The 10,457-nt window shown below is 40.3% G+C and overlaps 2 protein-coding genes across 2 annotated transcripts; one reads left to right on the top strand and one right to left on the bottom strand.

The window, feature by feature from the left end:
* Positions 1–410: 410 nt before the first annotated feature.
* On the bottom strand, positions 411–5,282 carry pcyox1 (prenylcysteine oxidase 1). Its single transcript, XM_047372353.1, has 7 exons — positions 5,179–5,282; positions 4,692–4,838; positions 3,488–3,694; positions 3,223–3,397; positions 2,936–3,147; positions 2,073–2,225; positions 411–1,978 (listed from the first exon to the last, which is right to left on the bottom strand). Exons 2-7 carry the CDS (start codon positions 4,801–4,803, stop codon positions 1,308–1,310), a joined length of 1,530 nt encoding a protein of 509 aa, XP_047228309.1. The 5' UTR covers positions 4,804–4,838; positions 5,179–5,282; the 3' UTR covers positions 411–1,307.
* A 532-nt stretch (positions 5,283–5,814) lies between these two features.
* Positions 5,815–10,302, top strand: fam136a (family with sequence similarity 136 member A). Its single transcript, XM_047372356.1, has 4 exons — positions 5,815–5,943; positions 6,033–6,150; positions 6,233–6,373; positions 9,698–10,302. Exons 1-4 carry the CDS (start codon positions 5,930–5,932, stop codon positions 9,884–9,886), a joined length of 462 nt encoding a protein of 153 aa, XP_047228312.1. The 5' UTR covers positions 5,815–5,929; the 3' UTR covers positions 9,887–10,302.
* Positions 10,303–10,457: the final 155 nt, after the last annotated feature.

Below are 10,457 nucleotides of genomic sequence, written 5' to 3'. Positions count from 1 at the left end.
AGTTATCGGCAGAGTTAGCTCTGTCAATGGCTCCAGTCCAGAAAGAGACACAGATAAACATCAAAAGACAAAGGTTTTTTGTGTGGAAAGGTATGTTCCCAGCATAAAATCTGAATTTAACTTTTTATTTTATTATTTTAAAGTTGTATTTTTAATGTATCTGGTATCGCACTTAAATAATTTGGAAATGTTTTTAAAATTTTTATATTTCTATGTTAAAACTCATTAGGACAGATTCCCCCCTTGAAAACGATGTTATAAAAGTGTAAAGAAAAATCTCAAAACAATGGTGTTAGATAACAGCACTAACATTGTTCTAATTAATCGGCCATCAGAGAGCGAAGTCTCCAGTCAAATATATTCTGATTAACGTTTTAAAGTTTAGCCAGAAAACATGGAACACAAAGAAAAAGAGATCTCATTAATTTATTATGATTGTAAACACTTTAAAACCTGCAGTGCCATGTGGGCACTTTAAATGCTTTAACTTGACATTTATTTAGAAACCTATGTGTAAAAAGGAAACCCAATTAAAGTGACACTTACTGTGAAAAATCTACAGAGAAAAACTTCTGAAAGTGCCTAAGATTTCTCAACAACAATTTGTGACCCAAAGAGGAACCTGCAAGTAGAGTACAAGTCAAGTATCTTTTACCAACACTGGTTCTGAACATAAATCATTGGTGGAAAACACTTGAAATTATCCTTGATATCTAAAAGACAAAGACATAAAGCACAAAAAGCAAGTTGGTCTTCGTGTTTGAGCTTTTATGACATAATTTTAAAAAAGAGACCAAAGGACAATTTATAAAACATTTAATAGTAAGGCACAATTACATTTCTAAAGCTGAATTTTTGTTGTCCGTCTCGGACTAAGTGGTATTGGAAGCAAACACGGCTAACCTTTGGTGCTTGTTGCCTGAACTTTCCAACGATACCCGCAGCACTCTGCTTAAGAGGTAGAGAGACGTGGAAGTTAAGACATGTAAACCGACCAGTAAATTAAGCTTCTAGTCAGAGAAAAATAGTGCTAAAGAGTAATAAAGACAATGTGACATGTTGGATTAGGTTTACAACAGGTACAACACAGCCCAACAGACTCATAGAGAAACAGGGAAGCTTCTGGATCAACCTTTCAGTGCAGCTTGGTTCACAGTGTTACAATTATTTTTCTATTTTTCTTATTTTATAAGAAAAATAAACTGTTGCTTCTATTGTGGTTTGTTTTTTTTGTTAAATAAACTAATGTTATTCATCTTGTTGAATTCAAAGCTGTGGTTGCTGATTTTGATCAAATTTTTCAAGTTTTAGAGTTCTCCTCTCAGTCGTGTGTGTAGGTCCTCCTGGTCGATCTTGCCGGCCTGTTCGTGCCAGCGGTGATGAACCAGCAGGGCCACGTTCCGGGCCGAGATGGCGCTCATCTCCATGCAGCTGGCTGCCCACTCCAGAGGGTTGAGGTAGTACAGCCGGTTGTGTAGGATGAACGGAGGGGTCTTCCGGTGTGGCGGACGGTAAGAGGGGTAAGCAAGCCATAGGGTCTCAGACACAGAGTCGTAGGAGAGGAACATTTGTTGCAGCTGCTCCTGGGTCAGTGATTCTGAGGAGAACACCTTCCAGACTTTCGGATGGCTGGCGGAGGGTCGCTTGTAGCCGTCAGGAATGTGCACGGGGTCAAGAGAGCTCAGGCTGTTGATGGTGCAGCCCTTCGAGTCCGTGGTGAGGACCTCGGACACGGTGAACTCTGAGGCCGGCTTGGTGGTCCCCAGGTAGGACACGTTCAGAGTGCCGTGCACCAAAGTGGCCGCCAACCGGTGGTAGAGACCCGGGTAATGAGTTGGGATGGGAGGGGAGAACCCTGAGAACGTGATGTCAGACTTTCCCTGATGAAGTGGCGTCGCTATGACAACGATGTCATACAGAGAGTGTGCAGAACCAGATTCTCCGACGTAGTTAACCTCATAGTAACTGACAGTGTTTCCTGAAAACAAAGAGCAGAGGGAATTTGGGTAAAACATAAAATTTAGCAGAGAAAATGTCTGGTTTTGTGCTAAATTGAACAATTTGAATAATACCTCTTTTTGTCGGTCGAGATTTCACTGAAATGGAAGTCACTTTGGCAGGGATTAGATCACTTTTACTGTGGTAGAGTAGCCCAGAGCACACTCTCTTATTGCCACCATCCACTGCCCACAGACCTGAATCCACCCCAGCTAACGACACAGCCCCTAAAATGACAATATGTTCCCATGTTAAGTCTGGAGATGGTGCAGAGATCTACAGCTCAGGAAAGCTACGTGCAAACACAATTGAGGAAAGTTAAAAACCACTCATCACCCTTAAAAACACTTCCCAAAAGGACAAACAGGGTGGTAGCAGCATCATGCTATGGGGATGCTTTTCTTTAGAGATAGGAAAAATTTACAGGGCTGATGGAAAGATGCATGAGGGTAGATACAGGGTAATCCTAGAAGAAAACTTGTTGGAGCCTGGGAATGACTATAGACCGGGAAACACCCTAAACATACAGCCAGGTCTACAACAGAATGCTTAGATCAGGGGTCCTAAACTCCAGTCTTGCAAATTTAAATATCTCTCTGCTGTCAAAAAAGGTGATTCAGATAATTAGGTTATTAGCAGGACTCTAAAGCAAGACTTAAAAAATTACTGTTCAGACACTTCCTGTTCAATCTGATTGAGTTTAAGTTGGACAAAATTTCAATTCCTAGACATGAAGTCGTAACTGCAGCAAATGCACAACAAACTTTATTGGTTTTTATTTGTAAATATAATTGAAAACCATGTATTGTTTTCCTTCTACCTGCACTACTTTGTATTGATCTAACACCTAAAACACATTGAAGTTTTGAGCTTGTCAAAAATAAAATGTATGCGGCTTGAATACTTTTGTAAAGCACCTGTACTTTGGAAAACATACCTACAAATCCATTGATGCGGACGCTTTGGCCATAGTTCACACGTGTAACAGGTGCAACAATATCGTTGAGGAAGACCTGTGAAAATCCTTCTCCCAACATGGCCTCCTCCAGAGTTTGATTCATCAGGGTGAGGAAGCTGTTGCCTCCCATGGCATGCAAGAGCTTGTCCACACTGGAGAACGAGTAACCGTACTGCTGATACTGGTAGATTCTGTCAATAGCAGGATTTACAGCAGCATTAGGACACCTGCAACATTTCTGATGTCTGTGAAATTTGAATCCTCACCTCATGAATTTGTCCAGAACACTCTCCACCCACATCTGCATACGAATGAAACTGAATCCATACCGCCAAAGTATCCTGAAGAAGTTAACAATGAACCAATCGCTTTCCTCAAACACAAGCTCTTTTCCATCAAAGATCGCCATTTTAGAAGGGAGTTCTTTTCTCTGAGGAGTACCTGTAGACATGAAAGCATCAAATGGCAAGTTTAGCTATTACTCTGACTGTCGATAATCTGTCAAATAAGCTATGCTTGTGTAGCGGTTACCTAATTTTTCAATGAACTCTTTCATGTGTAGGTTCAGAGGATGGATCACAGAGCCTCCAGTCTCGTACTCATAATCCCCCAACTTTACCGTCGCCAGTCGCCCTCCGACCGTCCCAGATTCAAACACATCGATCTTGACAACAGGTCCAAACTGCTCCCTCAAGTAATAGGCTGCTGCTGTTCCACCGATGCCTGCTCCTACTACAGCTATAAAAGGAGCAGAGACAGAAAAGTAAAACACAGTGAGGCAAAGTTGGACTCTTTCTGTTTTGAAATGAGCAAAAGGTCCATATTAAAATAATCAAAAATCAGCATCATCTGAGTCTTCATGAGGTTTTTCTGCTTTTAAATTTTTTTTTCAGAGCCTTGTCCTTTTTCACTGGAGCCTCTGACTGTGTCGAGGCATCGCTGGGGCGCCTGTTACTCATTTGCATTAATAGAAATATTAAGATCAATAAAGGTAACTTTTCATCTCACTACTTTGAATATAACAGGCTATAAAAAACCCATGTTGAGGCATAAAAATAAAAATCCCATTTAGCAAACTAAAGACTTATAAACATTTACCCCAAATTACACAATTTAAGAGGGATTTCTACTAAATGCCAAGCATATTTATTTACGTTTACACAGTGGCACAGTTGGTGGCACTGCTGCCTTGCAGCAAGAAGGTCCTGGGTTCGACTCACGGCCCGGAGACCAAATACATGAGTGTTAGGTTAACTGATCTCTCTAAATTGGCCTTAGATGTGAATGAGTGTGTGCATGGTTGCGTTGCCCTGCGATGGACTGGCGACCTGTCCTGGGTGTACCCCCCCTCTCGCCCATAGACTGCTGGAGATAGGCACCAGCTCCCCCGTGACCCACTATGGAAGAAGCAGTGGAAAATGAATGAATGTTTCATATAGTTTATGTAAATAAATGTAATAATTAAATGTAAACTAGTTCAGAAAAAAATGGTCCAACAAGGAATGGAAGGGACACGTGAAAAAACAATGTCTAAAGAAAAATGTGTTAAAAACTTGTGAGCTCAGAAAAAGTTTTTAACACATTCAGAGAACCTGCAAATATGGTGCACTGGGCCTCAAACCTGTCTTTCTAAATGGACCTGAATATTCACTTTTACCCCTCAAATCAGTACGGATGATCACAAGTACCACTAAATTACAAGGTGACTCCTTCATGTCTGCTGCATGGTACTTGCCTATCTTATTGGGCTGCTCTTGCAGCTCAGGAGCTGAGGCCAAACTTCTCCTCCCAGAGTGCCAAAGCCCCAGGAACAGCACGACTCGCAGAGACAGCGTGTGTAAACTCATCGTGGGCGTCTTGTGCCTTCTGCACCCAAGAACATCTGTGCATGGAGAAGAAACAGGAACCATTAATATCTTCTTTTGAGGGTCAAAGTTCGCACACCGGACATACAGATATACTACATTAAACAGCAACGTGAAGCACTGTGATCTCTGCTTAACTGTATTTCATGGAAAATTATGCAGAGAAAAGCACAACAACATTTTTCAAAAGTCATGTTCAACGATAGAATTTCAAAGGTCACCACAGTAAATATTGATTCAGAAACGCCTTTCACAGAGTTACAGGTAAAACTAAACATTAAAGAGTTAACTAGCTGAAAAAACAGACGCTAACTGCTAGTAAACACTAATGTAAAAGCAGAAAGTTAAGTAACTAACTAGAACAGTTTTGCGGTTGAGTCGCGACAGGGAACCGTGAACGTCGCTCAGGGTGAGACCAACTTCCGGGTACTCTTAGCCTTGACCTTCACAATAAATGCTCCTTGACGTGAAGGACCACTGATAAACTACAACGGTAATAATAATGATATATATAAAAAGCAACACACAATATAAATATATATATATATATATATATATATATATATATATATATACCTGTTATGCTGGTTTCCCATTAAGATAGGCATATTATGACACTAAAAGAAGGCCCTTTCAATAAGCGTTTATAAAAAAGAATTGTTTCAGCTCCTTAATCGTGACCTACAATTTTTAAATGATAGTACTGAGCAATAAATTACATATTTTGTTTTTAATAATGACACTTTTCAGTACAATTGGGTGTTGGCGTTTATTTTGAAAACTTTAAGTAACCTGGCGGAAAATAAATTAAACATGAGAGATAATAATTAGTCGGAAATCATTATAAGAATAATAATGGTTTAGGGATAAGGAAATTACTGAAAAAAAAAAACAACCATAGTGAGACATAGTTTTTGTTTGTATGTTTATTTATTTGAAAAGAACGGGAATTAAAGAAAATATTGTTGATATAAAAGCCTCTGATCCATGCTCCAATCTAGAAGGTGGCGGTAATAGCAGCAGAAGAAGTACCCGGCGGAAGTTGTCATTCTCTTCCGAAGTAACGGAAGAAAGGCGGAAATGATCCAACTATCTCTAATCTTGGACCATGCTTGAATGGAGGTGACCTTAGTTGTGACCAAATTGTGAAGAAACCTGTAGGCCACAGTTGGACTTCCTGTCTGAATTGAATGAAAAGCGTGTTTTTTCAGAGTGTTTAAAGAAGCAGAGAAGCCCGCAGAGATGGCAGAGGCACATCAGACACGCGTGCAGAAAGTGGTCGAAGAAATGGTCCAATCTCTGGAGAAGGACCACATCCGGAAGATGCAGGTAATTGATCTTCTTTCTCACACTGACATGGTGCTTTGTTCATCAGTATATCCTCCTGATACGCTGTTGTTTTGTGCTACAGGGACGCATGTTCAGATGCAGCGCAGACTGCTGTGATCGCCCCTCTGACTCAATGACCCAGGTCCATCAGTGTATCGAGAGGTGTCACACTCCTTTGGCCCAGGCTCAGGGACTGGTCACTTCAGAGCTGGAGAAGTTTCAGGTGAGGAGCGCTCTGCAAACACTCATCAGCACATTGCCCTCCACCCCAACCACAGAGGTACAGTGAAATGTGCAATGACAAAGGTGATAAACATCACGGATTCTTATAGTAGTAATTCAGGGGTCTGTACCAGTGACAGAGTGCATGTGGAGCAACATTCACCTTCTTGTTAAAGTCGCCTCATAGCTTTTTAGAAACACCTCAGGTCTGCAGTACATCCTAATACAGTTGAACCCAGATATTTACACGCACTGTATAAAAATACACATAACCTTTTTACTAACTGTCTGATATTAAATTGGACTAAACTGTTCCTTTTTTAGGTTAGTTAGGATTCATCTAAGCATTTCCTGTTTGCTTAATGTCAGATTAGAGAGAATTCCAAGTTAATTTCCTCAATGTCAGAAGTTTTTACATACACTACAAATACCTTGGTTTTTCACAACATGTTTAAGTCCAGATGATGATGATGTTATGGGTTTTTCTGCTTCTCGTGTGTTGATTCAAAACATTTAGGTTAAATTAAGGTACACAAACTGTGCAGTTTTTAACTCAAACATTTTTGGTGTTGTATCCAAGGTGCTGGTCACTTTGGTACTTATAATTACGGCTATGGTGGCGACAGTGGTAGGGGTTTGTCCCGTTACAGGCATGATATTCGATAATCATTCAACTCAATATGATTTTTTTAACATTCAGATAGTATCCGTTGGGATAAGGCCACATTTTACTTACCTTTCTCCCCCCCCCCCATTAGGCACTCAACACTCCTTGAGGACACTCAAAGAGAGTGGCAGTGTCCTCAACACTCCTTTAGCATCTCAGTAAATATATCAGGTTTAGTCTTCCACAGCAGGGAAGGTCCATCCTGACCAAATATATTATTGACACAAAGAGCATGAATGCTCGGCCTTTGAAATATAGTAACCTACCAGATATTGCATCCAAGCAGGTCTTTGCAACTGTGATTTTTGCATGTATTTGATATTGCAAGTTGACCTACTGTGCAATTCTTATTTCCAGGCACTCAAAAATTAGTTAGAATTTACTATTAAATGTCCCAAAATGAAAATCCCTGTTGCAATACAAAATGTAATTAGAGAACATATTTATCATCTATAATATAATCTATAAGAATAAAGTATTACTGGGAAAAGAATATAACCAATTGTAATATTTAATTTTTAGAAATTAAATTTACTGTATTCACTACCGGTCAAAGGTTTTAGATATACTTCCTCACTTAATGGGCCTCTTAATTTTCATGGCTGTTGACTGTTTTCAGACATTGTAGATTCTCACCAAAGGCAACAAAACTATGAATGAATACACATGGAATTAAATAGTTAACAAATGTGTAAAGTAACTCTAAACATTTTTATATTGTAGATTATTCCATATAGCCTCCCTGAGGTGGTCGCCTGAAATGGTTTTCTAAAGAGACTTGAAAGAACTTATTGAGAGACGGCCAGAGATGAATATTTCTGTCATCACAGCAAAGGGCGGCTACTTTAAGGAATCTAAAATATATAAATAAATAATAATATATAGAGCAAATATTTCTTTCAAGATTATAAACATATTAAATAAGATCAGCCTTTTTAAGATGAGCATAGCAGATACAGGTCCTTCTCAAAATATTAGCATATTGTGATGAAGTTCATTATTTTCTATAATGTACTGATGAAAATTTAACATTCATATATTTTAGATTCATTGCACACTAACTGAAATATTTCAGGTCTTTTATTGTCTTAATACGGATGATTTTGGCATACAGCTCATGAAAACCCAAAATTCCTATCTCACAAAATTAGCATATCATTAAAAGGGTCTCTAAACGAGCTATGAACCTAATCATCTGAATCAACGAGTTAACTCTAAACACCTGCAAAAGATTCCTGAGGCCTTTAAAACTCCCAGCCTGGTTCATCACTCAAAACCCCAATCATGGGTAAGACTGCCAACCTGACTGCTGTCCAGAAGGCCACTATTGACACCCTCAAGCAAGAGGGTAAGACACAGAAAGAAATTTCTGAACCAATAGGCTGTTCCCAGAGTGCTGTATCAAGGCACCTCAGTGGGAAGTCTGTGGGAAGGAAAAAGTGTGGCAGAAAACGCTGCACAACGAGAAGAGGTGACCGGACCCTGAGGAAGATTGTGGAGAAGGGCCGATTCCAGACCTTGGGGGACCTGCGGAAGCAGTAGACTGAGTCTGGAGTAGAAACATCCAGAGCCACCGTGCACAGGCGTGTGCAGGAAATGGGCTACAGGTGCCGCATTCCCCAGGTCCAGCCACTTTTGAACCAGAAACAGCGGCAGAAGCGCCTGACCTGGGCTACAGAGAAGCAGCACTGGACTGTTGCTCAGTGGTCCAAAGTACTTTTTTCGGATGAAAGAAAATTCTGCATGCCATTCAGAAATCAAGGTTCCAGAGTCTGGAGGAAGACTGGGGAGAAGGAAATGCCAAAATGCCAGAAGTCCAGTGTCAAGTACCCACAGTCAGTGATGGTCTGGGGTGCCGTGTCAGCTGCTGGTGTTGGTCCACTATGTTTTATCAAGGGCAGGGTCAATGCAGCTAGCTATCAGGAGATTTTGGAGCACTTCATGCTTCCATCTGCTGAAAAGCTTTATGGAGATGAAGATTTCATTTTTCAGCATGACCTGGCACCTGCTCACAGTGCCAAAACCACTGGTAAATGGTTTACTGACCATGGTATCACTGTGCTCAATTGGCCTGCCAACTCTCCTGACCTGAACCCCATGGAGAATCTGTGGGATATTGTGAAGAGAACGTTGAGAGACTCAAGACCCAACACTCTGGATGAGCTAAAGGCCGCTATCGAAGCATCCTGGGCCTCCATAAGACCTCAGCAGTGCCACAGGCTGATTGCCTCCATGCCACGCCGCATTGAAGCAGTCATTTCTGCCAAAGGATTCCCGACCAAGTATTGAGTGCATAACTGTACATGATTATTTGAAGGTTGACGTTTTTTGTATAAAAAACACTTTTCTTTTATTGGTCGGATGAAATATGCTAATTTTGTGAGATAGGAATTTTGGGTTTTCATGAGCTGTATGCCAAAATCATCTGTATTAAGACAATAAAAGACCTGAAATATTTCAGTTAGTGTGCAATGAATCTAAAATATATGAATGTTAAATTTTCATCATGACATTATGGAAAATAATGAACTTTATCACAATATGCTAATATTTTGAGAATGACCTGTATTCCTGTGTTGAGTTTTGTTGCTTCTGTTTGTTTATGTGATCTCAAGTGTTTTCAACTTGGTTAAGAAAAATCAGTTTCGTCTTCGTCAGGACCGTCTGACCAGATGCACGATTCACTGCAACGACAAGGCAAAGGATCTCTTCGATTCCGGCTCAAAGGAGCCGGCCATTCGATCACTCATGGACCGCTGTGTTAGCAGCTGTGTGGACGACCACATTAATCTGGTCCCTAGCATGACCCGGAGACTCAAGGAGAACCTGGACTCTATACAGCAGTGAGGAACGAGTAGTCTGGACTCACTAAATGATTTGAGGATTTCAGTGCAGGAACCATAAAAGATGGGAAGAGATCAGTCCAAAGACTTTGATGGTTATTGTGGGATTTGTTACTTAAGCTTAAAGTTAGTGACTTCTCTAAATTAAGAAAGAAATCCAATGTCATGTTACTGTGTGTAAACAGTGCAGTCATGGTAGATTTATTAGAATGAGATCTAAGTTTTGACTGAAATAGAGCAACGCTCCGTCATGTGTGTCTCCTGTGAAGGAATTTACACGCAGCTCTTCCTGGTCCGGCTACTCGCACTGTCTTGTTTTGTCCTGTCTCAGTTAGGTTTCTAGTTTTTCCTGTGATTGTGTCTACCTCCACTGCTCAGATTTGTTTTTATGTATGAATTAAAACAGCATCAAAAATCTAAGTAGTGAGCAATAGTTCTTTATGCCGCTCTTAAAAACAATTGTAACAGTCTCATTGTTATAGAAAATGTGGCTTAAAAAACTCAACACTGAGGAAATTGTGTGAAGTTAAGACACAAATGCAGTCACTGCACTGTAAAAAAAATAATTACCACCT

The sequence above is a fragment of the Girardinichthys multiradiatus genome, chromosome 8 (genome assembly GCF_021462225.1).
Source record: "Girardinichthys multiradiatus isolate DD_20200921_A chromosome 8, DD_fGirMul_XY1, whole genome shotgun sequence".
NCBI classification, from domain to species: Eukaryota; Metazoa; Chordata; class Actinopteri; order Cyprinodontiformes; family Goodeidae; genus Girardinichthys; species Girardinichthys multiradiatus.
This window is presented reverse-complemented; position numbering and strand designations above follow the sequence as displayed.

Excerpts from the sequence above, each read along its gene's own strand:
- pcyox1 (XM_047372353.1), bottom strand. The coding sequence starts at position 4,803 with ATGAGTTTACACACGCTGTCTCTGCGAGTCGTGCTGTTCCTGGGGCTT. Across the intron at positions 2,226-2,935 it reads CCGCATCAATGGATTTGTAG|GGGCTGTGTCGTTAGCTGGG; the intron begins GTATGTTTTCCA and ends TTGTCATTTTAG. Across the intron at positions 1,979-2,072 it reads ATCTCGACCGACAAAAAGAG|GAAACACTGTCAGTTACTAT; the intron begins GTATTATTCAAA and ends CTTTGTTTTCAG.
- fam136a (XM_047372356.1), top strand. Across the intron at positions 6,151-6,232 it reads ACCACATCCGGAAGATGCAG|GGACGCATGTTCAGATGCAG; the intron begins GTAATTGATCTT and ends TTTGTGCTACAG. Across the intron at positions 6,374-9,697 it reads CAGAGCTGGAGAAGTTTCAG|GACCGTCTGACCAGATGCAC; the intron begins GTGAGGAGCGCT and ends CGTCTTCGTCAG.